At 51.5% G+C, this 22,899-nt stretch overlaps 9 protein-coding genes across 10 annotated transcripts; 4 read left to right on the top strand and 5 right to left on the bottom strand.

The window, feature by feature from the left end:
* Positions 1–69: 69 nt before the first annotated feature.
* On the bottom strand, positions 70–4,705 carry PV05_07089 (uncharacterized protein; the record flags this gene model as incomplete). The annotated part of the gene is made up of 9 exons (XM_013459882.1): positions 70–996; positions 1,082–1,333; positions 1,400–2,201; positions 2,250–2,269; positions 2,974–3,568; positions 3,632–3,704; positions 3,783–3,895; positions 3,949–4,562; positions 4,649–4,705. The coding sequence occupies 9 exons, from the start codon at positions 4,703–4,705 to the stop codon at positions 70–72; spliced, it is 3,453 nt and encodes a 1,150-aa protein (XP_013315336.1).
* Positions 4,706–5,734: 1,029 nt separating this feature from the next.
* PV05_07088 (uncharacterized protein) lies at positions 5,735–6,377 on the top strand (the record flags this gene model as incomplete). The annotated part of the gene is made up of 2 exons (XM_013459881.1): positions 5,735–6,290; positions 6,334–6,377. 2 exons carry the CDS (start codon positions 5,735–5,737, stop codon positions 6,375–6,377), a joined length of 600 nt encoding a protein of 199 aa, XP_013315335.1.
* Positions 6,378–6,658: 281 nt separating this feature from the next.
* On the bottom strand, positions 6,659–8,119 carry PV05_07087 (uncharacterized protein; the record flags this gene model as incomplete). Its single annotated transcript, XM_013459880.1, has 3 exons — positions 6,659–7,031; positions 7,114–7,916; positions 7,994–8,119. The coding sequence occupies 3 exons, from the start codon at positions 8,117–8,119 to the stop codon at positions 6,659–6,661; spliced, it is 1,302 nt and encodes a 433-aa protein (XP_013315334.1).
* Positions 8,120–9,646: 1,527 nt separating this feature from the next.
* Positions 9,647–10,211, top strand: PV05_07086 (uncharacterized protein; the record flags this gene model as incomplete). Its single annotated transcript, XM_013459879.1, has 2 exons — positions 9,647–10,000; positions 10,059–10,211. The coding sequence occupies 2 exons, from the start codon at positions 9,647–9,649 to the stop codon at positions 10,209–10,211; spliced, it is 507 nt and encodes a 168-aa protein (XP_013315333.1).
* A 993-nt stretch (positions 10,212–11,204) lies between these two features.
* PV05_07085 (uncharacterized protein) lies at positions 11,205–12,608 on the top strand (the record flags this gene model as incomplete). Its single annotated transcript, XM_013459878.1, has 1 exon — positions 11,205–12,608. One exon carries the CDS (start codon positions 11,205–11,207, stop codon positions 12,606–12,608), a length of 1,404 nt encoding a protein of 467 aa, XP_013315332.1.
* A 406-nt stretch (positions 12,609–13,014) lies between these two features.
* Positions 13,015–14,780, top strand: PV05_07084 (uncharacterized protein; the record flags this gene model as incomplete). The annotated part of the gene is made up of 1 exon (XM_013459877.1): positions 13,015–14,780. The coding sequence occupies one exon, from the start codon at positions 13,015–13,017 to the stop codon at positions 14,026–14,028; it is 1,014 nt and encodes a 337-aa protein (XP_013315331.1). The 3' UTR covers positions 14,029–14,780.
* On the bottom strand, positions 14,203–15,154 carry PV05_07083 (uncharacterized protein). The gene has a single exon (XM_013459876.1). The coding sequence runs from the start codon at positions 14,852–14,854 to the stop codon at positions 14,528–14,530; it is 327 nt and encodes a 108-aa protein (XP_013315330.1). The 5' UTR covers positions 14,855–15,154; the 3' UTR covers positions 14,203–14,527.
* Positions 15,155–15,696: 542 nt separating this feature from the next.
* PV05_07082 (uncharacterized protein) lies at positions 15,697–18,865 on the bottom strand. The gene has a single exon (XM_013459875.1). The coding sequence runs from the start codon at positions 18,826–18,828 to the stop codon at positions 15,877–15,879; it is 2,952 nt and encodes a 983-aa protein (XP_013315329.1). The 5' UTR covers positions 18,829–18,865; the 3' UTR covers positions 15,697–15,876.
* Positions 18,866–19,782: 917 nt separating this feature from the next.
* PV05_07081 lies at positions 19,783–21,250 on the bottom strand. Of its 2 annotated transcripts, XM_013459873.1 has the most exons (3): positions 20,963–21,250; positions 20,393–20,883; positions 19,783–20,347 (listed from the first exon to the last, which is right to left on the bottom strand). In XM_013459873.1, the coding sequence occupies exons 1-3, from the start codon at positions 21,036–21,038 to the stop codon at positions 19,943–19,945; spliced, it is 972 nt and encodes a 323-aa protein (XP_013315327.1). In that variant the 5' UTR covers positions 21,039–21,250; the 3' UTR covers positions 19,783–19,942. The 2 variants fall into 2 exon arrangements, with proteins under 2 accessions (XP_013315327.1, XP_013315328.1); XM_013459874.1 differs by having other exon boundaries at positions 19,783–20,883.
* Between the last annotated feature and the right edge of the window lie 1,649 nt (positions 21,251–22,899).

The following is a 22,899-nucleotide window of genomic DNA, read 5'->3' as shown; positions in this document are numbered from 1 at the left end:
CGAACCGACGAGCTAGTCAATGGTGGATTTCGCCTCCAGGATCTCAACTTTGCATCTTATTCGATCGTGTTACCGAATCCACGTATTGTCCGCTAGGCTGCCCAAATCTTGCAAATGATCAAACACTGGCGAGGAAAGTAGGCCGTGGAACTCCCAGGTCCCCATGTCTCCTGTTGGGAAGGTAAATGGAAAATTCTGGGGTTCATGATGATCAACGTTCGTGTGGTGTTTTGCTAGACCAGCATCGCCAGCTGTCTCTTCAACACCGGAGTGTCCGCTCCCAGAATGCATGGCAGGAGGATATATCTCGTGGTCCGCAGCAGTGGGGAACAAATAGCTTGATAAATTGAGACGAGAGGCCACTCCTCGAACCCGCTCCCACAGGTGTTTGGAATGATTGGAGGTTTCGGCCAGATTGCGGAGGATATTTAGTGCAACGACCGAGCTCTGTTGAGCTTTCGGGACTACATCTTCAGGCACAGGGAGCTGTTCTCCGTTTGCCGAGGGAGAACCGCAAATCGAAGATCGGTGGGTTGTAATGAAGAGTAACATGTCCAAGGCAACGATGAGAAAGTGGTTGAATTGGACCTGGTGGAACCGGTATTCCTGCGTCGAGGTATCCATCTGCGCGAAAACTTGAACTGAATCAACTGCAATGTTGACAGATGTCGTCCAGATGTCCGAAGGCGCTGCGTTCCGGAGGCCGGTACAAAGGAAGGCACGAGCAACGAGGATTCGAAGATGGTTTGCACGGAGGTCGAGGATTGTGCGAACGATTCGAAAGTCTGGGCGGATGTCTTGGTCCATGTCAGAGGTTTCAAAGGTGTTCGACATGAGGACTGTCCATCGCTCAAGTCGGTATTGAAAAAAGGCGTAGTCCTCCTGCCAGTTGCTCACTTGCTGCTGATTAAAGTCTTTGTCGCTCAAGAGCGTGTCGCAGGCTTGCTTCCCGATACGTGCATATTCAATCATCAGTGTTAAGAAAGGGGCTTCGACCTGAATGCATGCGGTCAGTAGGTTACAGGCTCGAAAGGTGAATGAGAACAGGAAATACTCAGCGAGAGTGAAAGTCAAAACTAACAGGCAGGGGGAAGTTGAGCTCAAGGCTGAGTCCGTGCATGGCGTTGGAAAAGCCTAACGCATGACTGAGGTGTTGTTCCAGAACGTAGATTGTCCATATCGTGTTGATTGCTCGAACACGAGTTTTCGGGTCGGGAAACGCACGGGAAAGCACAATCTCGCGATTCAAGCCCAGCTCGAGCACCATTCGCGTGAGATCACCAACCAAGCGCCAGGCCAGACGCCATTTGCCCCAGTGGAGGTGATAGAGTGCCTATGGAATAATATCAGTTGGGTCACTGCATAATCGTGATAGAGAATGGGGAGCCAAGAGTAATACCGCTAGCGTCATCAAAACCAAGTCTTTCAAATCCACCGCGACGTTCCAGACCATGGCTTCTATCGTTGGTCGAAGAGTTTGAAACAGCCTCGATGCCATCTCAGCATGCATATCGCCTTGTGCTAGAAGAGCAATTGCGACCACGAACTTCAGTATGGCCAAGTCGTCCCGGGCAATTTCCATGAAGACTGAATCATGCCTGCCTCGGGATGATTGAAGATCAGCCTTAGCATCGAAGAAGCATCTCGCTTTCTGGGTGAGCTCGGCAATGTCCACGATAGGATACATTGCTCCTCCAAGGCGTCCGTAGACCTGGACCATCCGAATGACAAAGTGGCCATCTAATTCGGCGAGCGGACAGTGTGACGGCAAAGCAACTGACGGAAAAGGGAATTTCGCGCCAGGGCTGCCTTCTATCGGAGCGTCGTTATCAATCAGATAATTTCCGCTGATGTCACTCGCTTCGCCCTCGATGATTTGCCCCTGAACAATGGAGAGGGAGGCTGGCATTGGTGAGGGCGTGGCTGCCAACGGGATGAAGGAACCCTCAAAGAATGGCTGTCCAAGTTTTCCGGCACCGACATCGATGTAATTGATACAGAAGAAGGCACTAGTCGAGCCTTGAAACAAAGGCAAGGGCTGTCTGGGTAATGAGGTGAAAATCTCTCTCCTAAGATCTTCGTGCACAGGCAGCTTGTATGCAAGATCCATGACGGCTGTCCTACGGATCAGGAGGTCCAGTTTCTCATTCTGGAGACGAAGGAGTGATGCCGTGTCCATCTGAGATCCGTTATCCTCATCCCTACATACCAGGTCAGATTGCAATGTGCTGAAATTTGTGACTTCATACTCTGACTGCCTTCCACTGAGCTGAAAACTGGGCAAGGGCAATGCAGCGTAGTAGCAAGTGGTAGCATCTCGGGCGGAGCAGTAACCGCAGGGAAGACGGCCATCACAGCGAACCTTCGCTGTCTTGCATCGATTACAAGCATGGGGTGTATATCGGTTCCGCTTGCGAGCAGGCTTTGATGAAGATTTTCCAACTTCGGCGCTTCTCGTCGTTCCCTCTACTGCCGGAGGGCGCTCGATAGAAACATGGCGAGTCCTTGGCATTTTGTGGTAGCATTCGATCGTGGTACGGCTCGGTAGGAAGATCATAGCTAGAGGTGAAAAAGATGAGAAGGATATCATATGGGCTATGTACACTTCAAGCTCGTAGGCTTACAGCAGCTGGACATGTCCCACTCATCCCCCAGTAGCCGCCATCACCCGCCTTGACAAATCAGGATCCCCGCTGGCGGAATGTTGCCGATGGTTGTGGGCTGTGGGGAAAAGGGTTAGTTAACAGCCCCTTGACCTTCAGCCTCGCGTGCTTTGGGCTTGCCACACCTACAGCAGCATCAATAATCTGTGCAGTGGTGCTCACTCACGTCAAGATGCCTGGCAACTACTAGTAGTAAGCCCACTATTCTGTATGGTCGTCGTTGACAGACCTTGTTCACCTATGAAGGTGAGTCTTAGAGACTCAGGATCTTCTTCAACACACTTTCCAAGGTCGCTGAGCAGTCCTCTACCATCCCCTGACTCCTCCAGGCCACGAAGTTATCAGGTCGAACAAGGACACATCCGTCCTCCTCAACCTCACGCAAGCGATACCAGTCATTGTACACGGCTTCGTACTCAAGACCGAAGCCAACTGCGTGTGCCGTCACCTCGACGCCTAAACTCTCTCTCGTCTGAGCGGCAGCCTTGAGCCAGGGCTCGCCTCCGTGCCCAGTGAAGATTGTAAATCTGCCTTTGCCACTGAGATCCAAAGTCGAAACCTGTCTCGATGGTACACTGGTATTCAGCCAGGCATGTGGTAGTCGCCTGCCTGGAAACGTACGCGGCTCATAGAAAAGTACTGGATCTGACGGTAATTTCGGAGGTTGCCCAGCGCCATCGAGAAAGACAGCTGAGGACTCATATTGCTGGCCCATATCTGAACCTTGTGCTTGAAATTCATGACTTGTTTCATCGATCACGTCCATGAGTCTGCGGCGTCGAACTCGGCCACGGTCGGATTCCTCATCCAGAATCGCGAGCTGTGCTTTTCGCCCCTCCAGGGACGGATCAAGGAATCCGAGGGTGTCGAAAATAGGAATATGCTCTCGTAATGAAGCATTAGCTCTGTCATCATGAAATCCGATCAGACACAACTCTCTTTCCCGAAACTCAAGCATTGAGATTTACCTTTGGACAACCCCGGCTCCAACGGGTTGACGTTCAACACTATAGGTGTCCAGGAGTGACGCTCCCGCAATTCCTAGAACTTGGAATCAGTACCAGTTGCCGCCATGCCTGTTGGACTTATTTTGGGCCCTTGCAAAGCCTTGCTACATACCTTTTTCCACCATCGCTACCTTCCAAGCAAGGTTTGCGGCATCTTGAATGCAGGTATTCGCCCCAAGTCCATTCATGGGTGGGTGACGATGTACGGCATCTCCCAGGCAATATCTGAGCTGCATCAGTGATCTCAGGGCTTTTCAGCCAGGCGAGTGATTACTTACACTCGACCTTTGCTGTAGCTCTCCGCAACGATCTCGTTGATAATCCATTTATCAATGCGCAGAATCTCTGCCGGGATAGTAGGGCCTCCTATAACGCGCTTGACCTGCTCTTGAACCTGTTCCTGCGTGGGCGTGAAATCTGCTGGGCAGTCTGGTTTGTACATCATAATGACAAGCCATTCATACCACGGCTTCACCATTCGCATGATAGACCATCCAGCAAAATCGGGCATTTCCACATCAGGTTGAATGACATAATGCAAGTTCCCCACTCGAGTCTTCATTATATCGGACAGATCAGCTCGAAGAAGGACGTTCAGGGCAATGCCTTGGCTAGGTTGGACGTTTAGAGGCAAGCCCAACTGCTGAACAATGCGACTCTTTGCACCGTCTGCACCAAAGAGATATTTGCACTTGATTTTCTGGATGGTCCCATAGATTCGATCTTCGACTTCCACCATGACATGGTCGACCGCGGAATCGTCAAACCGTACGAGTCGAGAGCCGAATCGACATGGAAATCCATGCTGGGTCGCGTATCTAAGCAAAATTGGTTCCACAATGGTTTGTGGCAATTCGAGGTGGGAGCACGGGCTATGGAGCTCGAAATCTCCCTATCATGATGTTGTTCGATTAGTACATCTCGAACCATTTTCTCCATGGGAGACCCTGGGAATTGAGAACCGGAGGTTAAACTTACTCCTCGCTTTGGACCGAAACCCCAGGAATGGATTCGACCATATTCTCTTCCGCTCATGGTACTGCACCAGCGCGTATGGCCCTTTTCAGGCCCGGCATAACCAAGTTTTTGAAACTCCCTTTCCAGATCCATATCCAAATCTCGTATGCATTCTTGAATACATAATCGCTTAGTCGGGAACGCCTGTCTCTGAGAACGATGCTATTGCTTACTTACCCATTGCAGGTTGATTGATGATATGAGCTCGTGGTGTGTTTGCCGTAGAAGGCGCGGAGCTAATTATCAACCCATTCAGTCCTGTCAAAATGCCACCCTTGGAGTCAGAATCTCAAAAGGCAGATATGCATCGATAATGCTGGATTGGCAGAATTACCGTGTCTGCCTAGAAAACACGCCAGTGATGCCCCTGCCGGGCCTGCGCCGACGATGAGGTGGTCAACTTCCAACGTGTTGACAGCGATGTCCATAACCCTTAGTAGCTTGAACCCTTGTGACTGAGCATATAGAAGGGAAGGTGGTGACTTGCAAACAAAAATAGGACAATTGGATCGTGATGATTACGACAGTCCATAAGCACAGCCAAAGAATGGGCTTACAACCAGGTTTGCTTCCAGCGCTTCACATGATCTATGCGTTACATTCTCCGGCGGCACTTTGGAGGATGGTTCCAGCTTACTCCTCACGTTCTACTCAAAATCATCCAGCTTCAGTGAAAGCCAAGATTACGAACCATTCTCCAATGTATTTGAACGAAGTTGTATCGGAAGATTCCGAAATCGTGAGACGATTCGCTTCATCCGAGGCAAAGCATTCATTCCGCCCTTTCGCTTACAACCACGATTAGTAAGTACTACTAGCAGTAGCACCTCGGAAACCAAACAAGAAACGGTAGTAGCCCGGGACTGTGGAGGATGCGGGATCTGCGACGTATCAAGCCCCTGTCGGGAGAACACAGTATTTCCAGGGCTAACATTGTGTGCATAAGTACCATGTCGTTGGAAGTCACAAGAGACCTGTACGGAAAAGGTCAGCCTTTTACTAGTCTTGTACGCCAGCTTTGGAAATATACCGGCTTCTTCAGTCACAATGTCGTCGACCAGCGCAGACGCCCTCATGTCAGCAGTCGCTGAACGACGTTCGATCTACAAGCTTTCGAACGAGACCACCATCTCCAAAGAGCGCATTGAGGAACTCATCCAGAAGGTTCTCCTATCCACCCCATCCGCCTTCAACACCCAGAGTACACGGATAGTGCTCCTTATTGGAAACGAACACAGGAAGTTGTGGGACATTGTCCGAGCAGCAGTGAAACCATTTGTCTCTGGCGAACAAGCCCAGGCCACCGAGGCCAAGCTTGCCTCTTTCCAAGGGTCTTACGGCACTATCATATTCTTCGAAGACCCCACCGCATTCAACCACTTACAAGCCTTCAAGCTGTACAGCGACAAGTTCGAAAGCTGGCGGGATCAGACCAACGGCATGCATCAGGTCCTTCTTTGGACAGCGTTGAATTCCGAAGGCATGGGCGCCAATGTGCAGCACTACAACCCATTGATCGATGACAAGGTGAAAGAAACTTGGTCGGCCACAATCCCGTCGCATTGGAAGCTCATATCTCAGATGGTCATTGGCAAGCCTGTTGGTGAGCGCCCTGGGCCAAAGGAGAAAAAGCCCTTACAGGATAGATACCGCATCATTGGATGAATTGGATAACAGAGGAAAAGGTTAGCTGGTCGAATAGAGAGCAATTGATGATGCCAGATGTTTTCCCTCGATCGAGGCGCAAGTCAGTGACTTACAACAGGATGGGTAGAGAAGATAGTCTCTTTTCCAAGGGGGTCAAAGTGGAGGCTCGGAGGTTATGCTTTTATTGAAAGGGGGAGAGCCCCTGCCTGTCAATATTCATATTTTTACTAGTATGCTCACTTAGATGTCAGGACTTCAATTGGCGCAAGGATGACTTCAACAAAATCGTCAACAGCCCGCCTCGCCTGCTGACTTCTAGACTCCCTATAATTTCCAAGCATTTGTGGTGAGAGGAAACTGGCCCGACAGATAAACGTCCCAAGCACGATTCACCTCCTTGCGAGCATCATAGCCATATAAGAATTCCTGCATCGCCGGATCGGCCCACGCATGAGCGAAGCCTTCGAAAGGCCGTTCCTCTTGCAGCTGGCGATCTCGCTCTTCCTGGGCAGGTCCGTCGGGAAGATGAAGAATCCGTCTGCCCCGGGTGGAGTCCCTGACGACTCGGCTGGTACGCGGCTTCCGCAGAGCTTCGTAGATGGTAAGAATGTCGGGTAGTTGACTGGCATGGCTGACCTTCTCGAAAAGGTGGCCAAGGACGGCACCGTCCTCGATTGCTTGGGCGGCCCCTTGTGCTCTGGGACAGAAATTGTTAGCCAGTATGCAAACTAACCGCCCAGATGAAGGGACTGTAGGCAACTTAGGCCGTGTGAACTTACAGATATGGCAGCGTCGCGTGACAGGAGTCTCCCAGGAGCACAAACCTCCCTAAGGGGTGCACCCAGGATTCCATCTCATCAACTCGCATCAAGCGGCCTTTGCTACCTTCGTATGCCAGAGCGACGAGTGCTTCCAGATCGGGATCCCATCCCATGACCCTGTCCCTGAGCTCCTGGGCGCCGGCAAGCGCCATATTGGTTGTCTCCGGTAAAGTATCCGTACAGGCGATCACGATGTTGAACAAGTCCCCGTCCCGCAATTTGTATCCCATCACATGTTGATCCGGCCCTATCCAATTGTTGATGCGACCCGAGTTCACCAAGTCTACAAGATTTGGGTGCTTTCTAATATCCTTTTCGCGAATCACAAGGCGATAAGCCATATCACCACTGGACCGAGGGGGGTCGGCGCGGCCTAGCAACAGTTCGCGAGAGATGGACTTTACGCCATCTGCTCCGATGATCAAGTCGGCTTTGATATCTGGGCCTCCTTTGATTTGAACCGTCGAATCATTAAAGTTGACGCTGGTGACCTCCGAGTTCGTTGCGATGCTGCCTCCAAGCCGTCGGAATTCCTCAGCCAGCACAGTATGGTAGTCGGCACGATGGACATGAAGATAAGGATGATCGTACAATTCTTCCGAGCATTTTTGTAGATCAAGACTTGAGAGTATTCTTCCATCGCGATATGAGCGCAGGACCGATTCTTTGGGCCTATCAGATACCTTGATCAACTGTTCGAGGACACCCCATCTCTTCAGGATCCTGGTTGTGTTGGGAGGAACCTGGATTCCAGCGCCGATCTGCAAAGCCAGTTCGTTAGTAACCCTTGATTGGCTTGCAGGAAAGTGGCTTCTCGGCCCAGGGATCTGTAGAATACCTCTGCCAAAGCTGGTGCTCGTTCAATTATGGAGACGCGATGCCCAGCTTGCAAGATACCGATGCCTGCAGCCAAGCCACCCAGTCCGGCGCCGATGACAGCAATGTGGCATAAGAATTCAGGCATGGTTTCTTCACTCCTTCAGTTGTTCAAAGAAAATGTTGATAGGGTCGATGCCCTTTACCTTGCATCTTATCGAAGAGCAACATCAACCGGGACGTTCATCGTTTAATTCGTCTCGTTCCAGAGCGGAATGACGTGAGAGACTCGAAGTGTCTAAATAACTGTTTGGAGATTACAGTCAAGGGACAAGGAGGAAGTCGTGTCAGACGACTCACCTTTGCGGGAGTAATCCACTGGGGACCCTTTCACGGGGTTCTCGACCGGATTACTACTCCTCGGAAAGTCCCGAGCTCACCTTCGAACGTGTTCCAAATCCCAGAGTGCGGAAAACCACAGTGAGCAAGAATTTCGTGGAGCCAAGCAGGTCCAAAGGAAGCCGGTGCCTGTTCGATGTCATCTGGCGGTGGGACGGCGAGCCATGTCGGCTTGCTGGAGACAGAGTCTCCTTCAAGTACGATGTCGTGATAGCTGGCCATATTAGCGAAACGGATATCATTATGTAGGACTTCTTACCATGGTATGGAAGCTGCTATCATGAACCTTTTCTAAGACTCCCCACGACTGCTGCCAGAATCCCCGTGGACACGCCACACAGATAGCCCAACATGCGGGTGCCCAAGAGCCCAAAGGGTCGACCATGTCCCTCTTGCCCCTAACCACCACTATCTGCCCAAGAAATGTCCGTTAGATCACTAGGTAGTCCTAAATAGGAGTAGCTCGAGAATGAAGCTTCCTTGACTTAATCCCCCTAAAAGAGCCAGATAAAAATGAGGGAGATCCTTCACTCTCTCGCTCTCCACGTCCATCTTCTTCAGCCCATGCACGAAGTTCATACCAAATCTCAGCATTGGTAGCCAGAGGACTGTCAAATTGCTTCTTGTTGAGTACGTGGTCTCTTTGCAGCGCTTTGATAGCCACGTCAGGTGGGCAGTGTGGTCTCACAGAAGTCACCATGTAAAGCGCTCACCGAACCTCTACTTTCCTCTCATGTCACCATCAAACATATTTACTAATGCTAATAATTGATCAAATCACCCATCATCACGCAGAATCCTCGAATCCCTCACTAGCAACTTCCAGCCCGTATTTGTCTGCGATACCACCCCTCAGCTGTTGCCCAGCCAGAAAGATCAGCAATGTCAGCTTTCTGTGCGCATGGATTGGAAATCCTGCATCCTTTGATCAACATCGTCTACCACTTCACGAGCACTCGTCAAGATCTGTCCAATTGAAATCCCCGCCCTTGTGCCCAGAGCTGACACCTCTGCAACGTGTGCCTATGGGGTTTATGGCCCCCAACCATATCACGTGAAACACCAATATATGCTTCTACACGTGGCTGTTGTGTCCAACGTAAGGCGAGCAACCATTGCAACTTTGACTTTCACTACTAGGGCGTGTCTGGCTGGGCACTGATACTGGGATTGATTGAGATTCAAGAATCCCATCCCAGGGGTGTCTTGCCTCCTCCAATAAGTGCTGACCCGCCTCGTATCGGGAGCAGATAAGGTAAGCTTACAAAGTACCAACATGACATATAAGCAGAGGAATATTCCCATCTCTGGAGCAGAGGCAGTATCTGTCACATCCTACCACAATCACCGCGACGGGTTGTCACCAGCTGCCCAGCTGCTCGAAGAAGCCCCTACCCTTACCCACCTTGCAATGGAGTCATGGTCTTCTATCCTGCAGGCGTTTCTTCATGGCCTCGCGGTCAATGGTATTGCTTTCCCTACGGTGGCTCCAGTCTACATCCCCGCCAACGAAAGCTCTCAGCCTCGTCCAAAGCGCACCGACACCGAAATGACAACGTCAACAACCACAAGCAGATCATCCGGCAAGTCAAGAAAGTTCCGTCTGAAACGGACCACCTCCTCGACGACGGTCTCATCGGCGTCCACGGCGTCGCAGATCTCAAAAGAGCCCAGTCCGCTTTGAGCAGTGGCTCTACCTCATCCCAGAAATCGAAGTCCTCGAGGTTTTCACAGACAATGGCAAAGATCAAGCCATCGAGATTGATTTCGCAGCTGCGGTGGCCAACACTGGTGACGAGCCCGGAGCAGATCCCATTGATTTGACCAATGTCGTCAGTTAGTGGTTGAAATGATTGAAAGGGCCGATTGAGGTCTTGTGTTAAGGTGTGCAGACGGGAAAAGACGGGCTCTGTAATGGCATTGTTAAAAGGTCGCCGGACACGGGACAGACGGCGCTATGCTTGATACCTCGCGTGCCTCTTGCTGGGTTGGGATATGGAAGAGATCATTCCCTCATGTCGACGAGCCTGTGGCAGCAGTGGAAGAAGTGGTGACCCGGAAGCTCGGATCAGCATTTCAGAGATATACAAACCTAGTTTGTGCCTTCCAAGATATCGAGACCTTTCCTCAACATCATGTACTTTATCTGGTGAAGGTATTGGTTTCACCGAGAAAGGTGCGGGATAGTGCCGCGAAGACCTAGGTAGTTTTAGTCGCTCAATGATTATCAAGAAATATGGGTGTGATGTTATGCAGAAATGAATGTGATGAAGTCCGTGGCCCTGTCTGCAGGTGGGGACACATGATGGCGCCAAGCAATTCTGTGTTGCCGCTTTAAGTGGCTGACCATCGGCAAGGCTCGCAGAGGGAGCAAAGCAGCAAAGCAGCAGAGGAGCAGAGGCCATGATGGGCGCGGGACGATGACGGAATAGAAGTTCATGGTCATTTTTGGAGCATGATGGAGCCTTGAATAACTAAGTCATAAGCTACCTATCGCCTACTACCACACCTACGTAGGCACACCATAGGTACTCACTGATCACTCCAGGGAGTTGGTTTGTGGTTTGGCAAATGCCGAGCAAAGAGACACCTGGATTCATTTCTCATTCACTCAACTGCCATCTCCCTCTCAACCATTAATTACTTATCTTCGTCCTTTAACCTCTTCCTCGCGACATCAATCCCTCTTCAGACAGCTCTAGAATCGTTGCCGTCATCTCATTTAGCCTATCGCAGCACTTGGCCTCCTACCTTCTGGATCTGATCTGTAATCTTCCCAGTCATCACACTTTAACCACCCATCCCTTACACGCCTGTCCGGCGCCGTCGCAACAATGGCCGACACAGCCGGTGTTGAAGACGCCACAGTCACCTTTCATGTCAAGTCGTCCGGCGGCCAGAAGTTCACCGTCACCCTGCCACTCTCGACGACCACGGCCGACCTGAAGAACAAACTCGCAGGCGAAGAATATGCAAACGTCCCAGCCTCCGCCCAACGACTGATTTACAGTGGCAAAGTGCTGAAAGATGGTGATACACTAGCGACACACAATGTAAAAGAAGGAAACACCATGCATCTTGTCAAGAGCGCCCCAAGCAATCAGCGGCAGAACCCCGCGGCGCAGTCGTCTGGCTCGACCACCTCATCAGGCCCACCTGCAGCAGCTGGAGTACCACAGAACCTTGCATCAGGCACCGGCAACGATCCCTTGGCTGGTCTGACTGGCGCGAGATACGCTGGCTTCGCTCAGTTGCCGAACGCCAGCATGTTCACAAACCCTCAGAGCCCCGAAGATTTTATCCGCCAACTCGAAGATCCAAACTTCCAGCAGATGATGCGAGAAGCCATGAACAACCCGCAAGTCATAGACATGATGATCAATCAGAACCCGCAATTGAGAAACATGCCAGGTGTCAGGCAGATCCTACAATCAGACTATTTCCGGAGGATGATGACAGATCCCCAAGCCATTCGCGCAATGCTTCAGTTGCAAGGAGGCTCACCAATGGGCCCTTTCGGTGGTGGTGCACAAGGAGCGTTCCCAGCCCCCGGAGTTACTAACACGACTGAAAACGCTGGAGATCAGACAAACAACCAGACACAGCAACAGCAACAGCAACGACAACAACAACAGCCACGACGGGACCCGTTCGCATCTTTTCTCGGCGGTGCGGGAATGGGAGGAATGGGAGGAACGGGAGGAATGGGAGGAATAGGTATCAATCCATTTGCAAATCCATTCATGCCCCATGTTCCCTCTCCCAATCAGAATGCATCAACGCCAGGCTCTACAAATGCCGCTGGCACAGCAAATGAAGCTGGAAGACCGAATCCGCAAAACCAGCAGCAACAGAACCCTTTCGCTGCCCTGATGGATCCGGCAATGTTTCGTCAACAACCGCCAGGTGGCAACACCGGCACAACTTCACCACCCCCTGCCAACCCGTTTGGAGCACCGAACCCAGAAGCGTTTAACCAGCTGCTGCAAGCACTTGGGGCCGGCGCTGGAAACGGAGGAGCCAACTTTGGGAATCCCTTTGACTTCTTTGGTGGAGGAGGAGCAGGCGTAGATCAAGCATCTGCACCCGATAACAGACCACCCGAGGAGCGATATGCCACACAATTACAGCAGTTGAATGACATGGGCTTCTACGACTTTGACCGGAACATTCAGGCACTGCGGAGGACCGGTGGCAGTGTGAATGGGGCGATTGAATTCCTGCTCAATAATCCCTGAGGTAATGTCGACGAGGCGGGTCGTTTCAGATATCTTTCAGGCTCCCATTTTACTCCGCTCAAGCGGCCTCGCTCATGAATTAAGGCGTTCAAACAGTACTTGAGTCCGCGGTGCTCAAGATGTACAATTCATGCGTTTCATCAGCCAGTAATCCCAAACACGACATCACAGGTCTCATGGTGGTCTCCATGGTCAATAGTGATCAGGACGGCGAGGACGGCTAAGTTAATAGTACCTCGGCTATAGAATTTCCCCAAGTGACCTTTGTTTCGATGCTTCATCGACTGCTCTATGGTATCCTACTGGAAGTATTCGCTTCTCGCTCTGATATACGGTGTATGTTCCTAGGCTTCTTGTTTATAGCCGCGTTTGCTTCTTCCACCAGAGATTACCTTAGGATACGAATATGAGTCCGTGCCGCATCTACAGGAATATATCTTGGTTGGCTCGTCCTGCGATATCGACCTTTTGGAGCTCGAAGTTACAACCACTGGCACCCAGATTCCAGCTCAGCCGACGGCTCTTCACATCAACAGGCCGCCATCACAGTACGGGACCGTCGCATGACTTCTCCCACGAGGAGACGTCATACGAGCCGGTCGAAGACGATCAAGGGTTTGGGCGAATTGGGTGGTCCCTCAAACGCAGACCGGGCGACGGCGCCGAGATAGCTCAAGTCTGGATCAGCAATGCCAGACGTGCGAATTCTGTCGGTTCAGACTTACTCAGGTCGCTCACAAAGGTCCTACGCCAGCTCGCCTCGAGGGACGGATTGCGTGTCGTTGTGCTCAGCAGCGAGACCGCCGCCAGTGCGACTGCGACTCCCACGTTCTGCGGCGGGGCCAATGTCCGCGAGATGGGTGCCATACGGTCGTCCGCAGACGCCCGTCGATTCATCACGGCTGTGCACGACGCTTGCAAGGCTCTTCGAGACATGCCGGTCCTGACGGTCGCGAGTATCCACGGCCTGACGCTGGGTGCCGGCGTCGAGCTCGCAGCATCCTGTGATTTCCGGTACGCCACCAAGATATCTGCATTCAGCATGCCTGAAGTGGCTCTGGGCATCCCGTCCGTGGTGCAGGCACGGTTGCTGGCGAACATCATCGGCTGGCAGAGGACGAAAGAAATGGTCTATTTCGCGAAGAGGATCGACGCACAGACCGCGGCGGACTGGGGCCTGGTTGACCATGTTTACGACACTCGAGAGGACATGGATGCCGCTCGAGTTGAATTGACGACCAAGACCATCGCCAACAATGGCCCGCAGGCGATGAGGGCTCAGAAGCGCCTGGTCAAGCTCTGGGAGGAAACGGACCTTGACACTGGTGTCGAAGCTGGCATTGAGGAGTTTGCCAGTATGTGGAACGACGGGGGCAGCGAGCCGCAGGAGTACATGAGACCTTTTCTTCAACGGAGGTGAGGCGGAAGAGGACGAGTACGAGTACGAGCTCGCGGACATATCAGGAGTCGGCAAGAGAGAGTGCGTGTCGGTGGTAGAGTAAGCCCTAAGGGGGGTTTAACTGACAAGTGGCACACGATGATGGGAGTGATGGGAACATGTCGAGCCTTCCAGGACGGAGACTAACGTTACCGAGCAGACTCTGAACGAAAAGCCAGGAGACAATGACAATCAAAAACAGCGGGCTCTCATATCGAGCAACTAGTTACTTACAACGGTACTTCGTATCCAGCATGACTATCCAGCGAGACTATCCGGTCGTCGTCCGGCATGCTCCTCCTTCATCTTCATCCCCCCCTCAAAGCCGGCTTCGATTCCTTCAATGTACCATCACACAGGACCGAAAAAAGGGAAAAAGGATCGGATCACTAAACCCCATGCCTCCCTCACTCTCTGTCCGTCTCTCCCCTCTCTCTGCACAGCTTCGACTTGTCTGGTTGGACCATGTAACCTTGGTTACTCACGAAGAACCCACAATATCACCCATCAAGAACGTGGGCGACTTGTTGCTGAAATTCTCGACATCTCCCAGCACGATCTTGGCCGAGTCGCTCTCCAACGCCTTCTTGACGCCCTCGACCGAGTCCCAGGTCAAAAGCGCCGCGACGCTGTACGGCTTGCTCCCGTCGGGGCAATTGCCCAGCTCGACCACTTTCCAGTCGCGCAGGCCGAACGTCGTCCAGTGCTCCGCCACGAGCGGCATGTGCTTCTTTAGGTAGTACGACATGTCGAATTTCGCGTCTGGGCCCGCCGGGTAGACGACCATTGCTGAACAGCCTTGAGTCATGATCGCTACGAGCTATTGTCGTTTGTTTTGTTTTTGCTTTGATTCGTTTCTTTTTGGTGGATGCCCCAGAATAAAATACCTTAGGTAAAATAGGCCCGGTGATGGATGTGGAGGAAGCTCTCGGCTGGCAGAATGACTGGTAAAAAGAATCTCTTCAGAGGTTCAAAGCATTCCCGTACGGGTACTTGTAGTTGTAGTTGTAAGAAGGGCAACGTCCAACAGGAAAAGAGGGGGAAGAGGGGAAGTGGTAGCTCGTACCGTACCGGCGTTTCATACTTGTATAAATATTTGATCTGTCACTTCGGACCCACGGCAGCTGAGTACCTAGGTAACAACTAACTGCGTCCGTTGAATCGACAGATGAGGGGCGTGGAGGGGGCTCTGTTCCATTGTCTTCTACGAGTCCTCGATGTTGGGTTTCCCCCGCTTCCTTTGACCCAACGCACACGATGCAGGGAACGGTGCAGCTGTGACATACTTACCTGGTAGGTACTGTCGAGAAAACCCCCCACCGAACGGCATCCCATAGGCTCTAGAGGCAGATGCAGGATGATGCTTACGACCATAGTAGAACCAGAAAGTCGAACTCGAATTCGGTCCGTCGTGCTTGGCCAATGAAGTAAAGTAGTTCAAGTTGTTCCACACAACCGACATGTTGTGAATCGTGGAGGACGGTGATATGTCCAGCCCAGCTAAGGCGTCCTCAATAGATCCTCTCAATGTTGGTCACTGAGCTCACCACGTCCATTGACATGTGGAGGTATCCGTATACCCAGTGAGGACTTGCGTACCTAAGGTAGGTACTTATTTGATATGATGAGCATTGTCAAGTACTGTGGTATATCTTGTTCGATGCACAAGCCAAGTTTAGGTATTAACAACCCTATCAACACGGCCACACTTGGTGGTTTTACCGACTCTCGCATCCTTTCCAAAGATAGTAAGCCTCTCATTTTCCCAGACCTTACTCCGTACACGTTCTCATATTCTCCCACTACGACGATCAGGACCACCCTCTCTCTCTACCCCTTCGCCAACACGCCAACAACTCTTTGGAACAACTCGGCCGGACTCGGCGCCTGTGTGGATGACACGATCCTCAACACAGAGTTTAGATCTCTAGACGACGTAGCATCCTCATTTGTTGAAGACTGCTTCACATCGCCACCGACATGTTCATCTTCAACAACTCCATCGGTGCCCACTACGGTATTAACAGCAGCACGACCAAAGATGCTGTCCAGACCCCTGGTGACTTGCTCAGGCTCGTGTCTCGTGAGTGATCGAGGAATCACCGCCGTTGTGGTTTGGCTTCCCGAAGGTTTGAGCGACCGGACCACGTTCCTATCGTCAACAATCAGAAACCCCGGTGCGGTCGTCGAAGCAAGTAAGCTTCTGATCGTGCCTGGGAAAGAGAGCTCGTGTAGTGGCTTGATATCGCCGCCGCTGATATTGAGGACGAGGACCTTTGTGGACTTTGGCTTATGAGACCTCGAAATACTGACGGCGACGGTCCCATCGAGCTTGTTAACCGCCAGGAAGTATGGGGCCTGGGTCTGTGGGGAAACAAATGCTGGATCCAGGCTTATGGTGGAGGTAAGTTGGCTCGTCAGGGAATCATAGACTGTGAGCATCTGGGACAAGCAGATGAGGTAACGTCCCGAAAATTCCATCTTGCCATCACCTTGGTGCAAGAGGTCTGGCTGCGAAAGACTGATTTGACCTGTTCGAGGGTCGATAAGGTGGACGAAGCGGGTAGAAGCAGTCTGCCAGGACCAAGATCCAGCAAGCACAGAGCCATCGTCGGAGTAGGCCAAGGTCGCCCATGTTGCTGCTTCGGACTGTCCAGGAGCATCCTGTTCGCATGGAATTGTCCTCGAGCATGTCCAGGTGTAGAGTTGCTCGTTTGAATTGTTCCTCACAGCGACACCGTTCCGATGTCTAGCCTTGGGTGACCAGAGTCGGATATTCGCATCGGAGCCAATTGTCGCCATCTCGAGTTTGTTGGGACTCACAGCCAGACCAAGGATGGACTGCGGACCCGGCTTGTGTGGTTCATCGATACGTGTTACGAGTTCCCATGTGTTGTCGTTGTCATTCAGTGTCCACAATCTGAGGCTTGTCTCCGTGGCTGACCCGCGGTCTCTGGAAGCGTCAGCCTCGATATACAGGGCATCGAGATCTTGATCATTTGGCTGCCATTCATCAACAGTTGCCAGCCACTTTCCATCGTGACTGACGGCAATATGCGTAACATTTGGTTCTTGCACGGACTGGCCCGTGGGTGCAACATTCAAGGCCGTCGTCATGTTTCTTGTTAGAGCTTGCCGGCCTATCTGCAGGTCTGACTCCAGGTCATACGATTGCAGAAGGGTCGAGCTTTTCCCCCGCAGTAAGCCTTTGGTGACAGCATTAGCTGGGATCGCAGCAAATAGTCGATTCTCAGCCGTGGGATGAAGGACCACTGGAGCTCGATGGTGTTGGATATCGCCCAGAGCGAGCCCATTGATGTTCGTTGACGGGAGCAGATCTGCTGTTGACAAGACCATAATTGAATTGTCGCCCAACCGTAGTGCGTATGATGATCCTGAGGCAGATACCCTCAGACCAAGAATAGACGTGGAAAGATGAGGCAAGAATTGCTTCTGGTTCGTATCCAGCTGCCAGATCACTAGCACTGTCTCGTCACCTCCGGAGATGAGGTAGTTGCGGTCACGGGACCACTTCAACGTGTTAACGCTTGTCCTATGCCAGTGGAGTTTACGGCCGGTGATGTCCTGATTCGAGTTCTTTTTCTCCTTTCCAATGAGCTTGAAAAGAACATCTTCGTAGTTGATAATGACTCCGTTTTGTAGACCGACAGCCACGTCCAGGAACGGAACCTTCCTCGACGTCTTGGATTTTCCAATATTGATTTGAGCGTCAAAGGAAATGATGGAGCCAGGAACGGAGATCTCTCGCCATGTATAAGTCAAATCTAAGCCTCCCTCAGCCGTGAGTTGCGACTGACCAACTAGGATCCTGTCACGGGTACAGGCCACTAGAATGCTTCCTTGAGCATGCGCTTGTATGCTCGAGAGTCGTAAATTCCTTTGCAGCACCAATTGAAGCTGTTTGAACTGGTTGGTAGCATTATCCACTGCAAATGCAACCACAGATGTGCCCTTTCCTTCACTCTGCTGGAGGACAAGAACTACCTCCTTCTTGTCTTCCGAATGTATTGGCAAAACCTGTTGCAGTCCTCTGCCCAGGTCCTGTTTGCACAGGCTTGTGCCCGACGCACAGTCCCATATCGAAAGGAGGCCCCTCGAGTTGGATACATATATTCTGCTCGGATCTGCGGTCGAAAGAGCGCAATTGGTTATGTCGGATTTGCTGTCGACTTGGAAACTTCTGACCAAAAGCGAGGTTTTTGTGGAGAAGATCTTGACATCAGAATGGGTCGGCACGATCAAGTACTGGTTGTCGCTCGTGAAGATGGGATCTTGTTCTATGAAGGTGCCGCCATGGCCTCTCGAGAGCCACCAGTCGGTGACACTAGGTTGTGCTTTTCTTAGTTTCGATCCAGTTTCCGACGACTTGTTAGGTTTGCCTTTCACCGCCAATGCCTTAGTGTTGTCCGTGCTGAGGTCCTCCCACATACTCATGTCTATCTTCCGTTCCTTCTCTTTAGATGGTCCTTCCAGAGCTCGTGTTGATTTTGCCTGGGAATACGGCGACTTCTGCGTCTTCTCATGCTCGTGCCGAGATACTGGGGTTGTGACTTCGTAGGGACCCAACTCCGCGACATCGGAAGATCGAACCGTCCCTTTCTTCAGCGGCGTCTGTTCTGATGTTGCGCGGGCTGATAGAAAAGCACTTTCGTCTGCGCTTTTGCGACTGTTTCTCTTTCTCTGCCGCTTGCTAGCATGAGGGCTATCGCTGGCAGCGCCGTCAAATGCAACGCCTGCATCTCGCTTGGCTAATTGGGCCATTGGTATTCGTCTCGCACAGATGTAGCCTCACATGAAGACGGCAATGGGCAATAGCACTCGTCTGCGTACTCGTACGAAGCAGAACTTTTTTCTCCGCACGAGGAAAAGGCGGAAGGTTTGCCGGACCGTTTGCCAAGGCGCAGCCTCGCCTCAGCCTTGCCTCTGCAGGCGGATTTTCTCCCAGAACTCGAGGCGGACAAGTCGACGAAATCTGCAACAACTTTCGCAACGCCTCATCCTGTTCAACTCGTTCGCTCTCAAGAGTTTATTCTGCAACATCCGACAAGATGATCATCCCCATTCGCTGTTTCTCATGTGGAAAGGTAGCCGGTTGTTCTTCGCCGCAGTTTGCGCCCTCGACTAACCACCTGAATTTGTAGGTCATCGCCGACATCTGGGAGCGATACATGAAGCTACTCGAAGGTGGCATGTCTGATGGGTTCGTCTAGAATACACGATTTATATGCGCAGACTTACACGACTTCTGACACTTCATCATTTCCATAGTGAGGCCATGGACCAAGTTGGCGCGAAAAGATACTGCTGCCGGCGCATGTTGATGACACACGTGGATCTAATCGAGAAGTTACTACAGTACGTCGATTACCTCTTTGCAGTACAAGAAGCGCTTGGGCCCGGACGATGATTTGGCTAACAGGCTTTTGCGACGAATAGATACGACCCTGCGGAACGAAGACTGAAGGCTCAATAAAGCCTCAATAGACCACCTTCCATCTGCATGATCGCACAACGATCGCTTCAAACGAGGAGGAAACGATGGGAACATATTGGCGAGCATTGGTCCGAACGCTTTAGTGGTTGAATTTCTTGGGTCACGCATCGTCCATCAGCAAGGCGTTGGTGGTAATTCTTTTGATTCTACACGCGGTCCCGCTGGAGTCGGAGAAAAAGAACATGGACAAAATGTGTATCAGAAAAGAGCAACAGGAAGCACAAGGTCCAAGGAAGGCGTGTTGTATTACATGGAGTTCAGGAAGCCGCCGTCTTGATCAAGAGGAGATGAATATTGGGACGTTGGAGAGCGTTCTATGGGCACAGTGGCGGTTCTGAACCAACCCGGCAAGTGTGAAGCAGAAGCTGGTGTCTTGATGCTTCAACATCTTCCAGATGGCTTCCATATGCTCCACCAGCATGTCACGTCAGCGGGATATCCATCTCGCCCATGCCAATCATCATATCCGGAGTCAGTACCCTCGACCACGATTTCGAATCCGGACTGGTGCAAGTTATACCGCAAGTCTTCTCTTTCACCATCATAGCGGTCTCGTATTGGAAGCTCGACGATGAATCTGGCACCTGCATCCCAGCTGATCCATCTGCGAACAGTGCTCACAAGGAGCTTTGGGTGTTCGGAGGAGTAGATAGGATCCGCTGCCAGAATGACCATGTATTTTTCTTCTTCGTGCCCTGGGACATCGGTCTCATCGGCCCAATCGAGTGCTCTTGCCTGGACTTGGCCACGATTTCTTGCAACCAATTCCCGATTGTGTGCGAGATTCTGTTCAAGATTAGGAAGGATCTCAGGCAAGTCAGTCAACAGGACCTGCGTGTTCCAGACACAAGCCGCCGCGATGCCGACAAGCCCTGTACCGGCCCCCAATTCCAAGACTCGGGAACAGGCACCGGGAATATACCCTCGGCACTTGGCGAGTCGTTGCGCTAGCAAAAGTGACGACGTCCACGTCTTCAGTCCCAGATTATCCTCTGTGAGCGAAGGCTCGTGGAGGTTGATAGACAGTTCACCATTGACGATGAAAGTCCGTGTCATTGCAGGCATAGCATTCCTGCCCGAGCGTTCACTTAGTCGAGCGCTTGCGGCGTTCCATATTCCCTCTCTTGTGTCATCATCTTCGATCCAATGGAGATTTGAAGAGACGATCGAAGTCAAGTAAGTTGGGACTCCTTGTTCGTCGACTCTACGGCAAACGACATGATTCTGGAGTGTGAACGTGGGCGGCTCGAAAGACAGGAGACCTAGAGCTTCCAGCAGAGTAGCCGCTGTGGGCTTCTGATAGAGCTGGGGAAGATCATGCACTAATCATCTGGTTGGAAATGAAACAATGAAATGTGAAAGAATCCAGAGTGGTGATAACACGTTGGATGTTGAACCTACCATGCAGTACTATAGGTTCTTCCGGAGGCGACCATGGACCTTTGGACTCTGATGAAGGAGCCTGACCGCCCAACATGCGGTTTGGGAATGTACTTGTCACGCCCAGGTGTGAAGGTCGGCAGAAAGAGCGTGGATTACGTGATATAGTGTGGTATTGTCCGATTTGGAAGCGCCTCAATTTCAGATGCGTATTCTGCGCGTTCTAGACGTGACAAGGGTCGGCTGGTAGGTACGGATACTCCGTAGAAGGTGGTGGGAAAACAATTTTCTCCCCTGGGTCGAAGTTTGTGGAAATTGAATGAGAGAAAATGTCCATGGACAAAATGATTGATTGGTTCACAGAGGCAGCCTCGCAATCGTTCACTATGCCTGAAACAGACGCACAGATCTGAGAGAATAATGGTCCGACCCCTTCTGCACAGTGCACAGCATGCTTTTTGTGCGAGGTACAACACCCTGCTCATGCTCGTCTTTTTGCATGAACATGGTCTGCTCTGTCATTATTCGCGTCGGGCAAGCGCCGAAATTATTATCTGCTTACTTGAGATATTATTTATTACTTACTACGTAAGTACGGAGGACATAGTTGGAACAGCATGTCTGAGTCTACTAAACGAACTGCCCGTTACGAACCACACCTACCTTGACCTACTGTATGTAAGGCCGCGGGGCCCAATTTCCCCCGCCCCTGATCCAGACTACCGACTCCCCAACCCAATGAATGACGATGTTCGTGTTGTAAAACACCTAGAAAAAGATGACACATGAAATTGCAAGGCCGTCGATTAGTATTATTATTCATCGTCCATGGGAATATGCATAGGACAGGCCGTGTTCTTTTGTGGAAGTTTCCAGTATGCACGTCGTCGGATGGGGCCTACGTCAAGTCAAGTTACCTTGGTAGTGGTCAAGCCACGCGACGGCGATACCGAGCACAGCAGATAAAAGATGGTGCAAGCCTGCCTGACAGGCATCTAGACAAAGTCGAGTCTTCCAGCAGGTTGTACTTGTACTTTGGTGCAGACTTACCCTCTCTTTCATGGCTCGGGTGTGTTTGGGTCAAGCAGAAGTAGAAAAATGCATTATTTCTTATTTCTTATTTCTGGTGTTTTGTGTTTTGTGTTTTGGGAAATTTCAACAGGCGTTTGGGGCGTCGAGGGGCGTCCCGCCTCAAACAGCCTCGGTGGATCTTGATTGGCCGATAACGGTCGGCATCGTTCCCTATTTGAGTATGGTGGATACCCATTTGGATATGGCGCGTCTCTGGTCGAAGCCAAAATGTACGAGATGCGTTGTGATGCGTCGAGGCGTGTGAGGCGTCCACTTTCTGTGATCTCCTTTGATTTATTCTCCCGTGATTCTCCTACCCATAGTACAGTTCTCCTGAGGCCACCCAGAGGTTGTGGCTGTGACTGTGACTCTCCTACCCCTGAGAGTCCGAGAGAGCCAGCAAGGTTTTGTTGGTTTGTCCTGTCCCCGCCGCATCTCCTGATCGAGTCCACGGAACCATGTCTGTCCGCTTGCTGTAAGTAACCTGGAAGCTATTCGAACGTTCAAGGTGTAATACTGTAAGCCACGGCTGGGATCTGAATGCTACCACAGGGCGATGATTGACAATCCCCATATTCCGGGTCGACCAGGTCTGACGTCTGTCAGGTACGGTACCTTGCAGCGTACCTGCAGCAGTCTCGGCAGTATCTACTATCAAGCTTCTTCCCACGTTGCCGTTATCGATGTCGACGCCGGGACCAGGCGCGGTACGGCTGAACAGTGAACTACCCTTCAGCTGCCAGCCATCAGACATCAAATCTACACCAACACATCTACTCCATAATCAATCGACCTTGACCTGTGCCACTCCGCAGCTTCAATCGCTGAAATCCACCCTTGATCGGTCGGCTGCTCCATCCGAATTAGTGACCCATGGTGACCAACAC

Source organism: Exophiala xenobiotica (genome assembly GCF_000835505.1).
Source record: "Exophiala xenobiotica strain CBS 118157 unplaced genomic scaffold supercont1.4, whole genome shotgun sequence".
NCBI classification, from domain to species: Eukaryota; Fungi; Ascomycota; class Eurotiomycetes; order Chaetothyriales; family Herpotrichiellaceae; genus Exophiala; species Exophiala xenobiotica.
The sequence above is the reverse complement of the archived record's forward strand: the minus strand, read 5'-3'. Positions and strand labels throughout refer to the sequence as shown.

What these genes read in the sequence shown, in the direction of transcription:
- PV05_07082 (XM_013459875.1), bottom strand. Translation starts at nt 18,828, where the DNA reads ATGGCCCAATTAGCCAAGCGAGATGCAGGCGTTGCATTTGACGGCGCT.
- PV05_07083 (XM_013459876.1), bottom strand. Translation starts at nt 14,854, where the DNA reads ATGACTCAAGGCTGTTCAGCAATGGTCGTCTACCCGGCGGGCCCAGAC.
- PV05_07081 (XM_013459874.1), bottom strand. Translation starts at nt 21,038, where the DNA reads ATGTTGGGCGGTCAGGCTCCTTCATCAGAGTCCAAAGGTCCATGGTCG. An exon ending in AGAACCTATAGTACTGCATG is followed by an intron (nt 20,884 to 20,962) that starts GTAGGTTCAACA and finishes CCAGATGATTAG; the next exon opens with TGCATGATCTTCCCCAGCTC.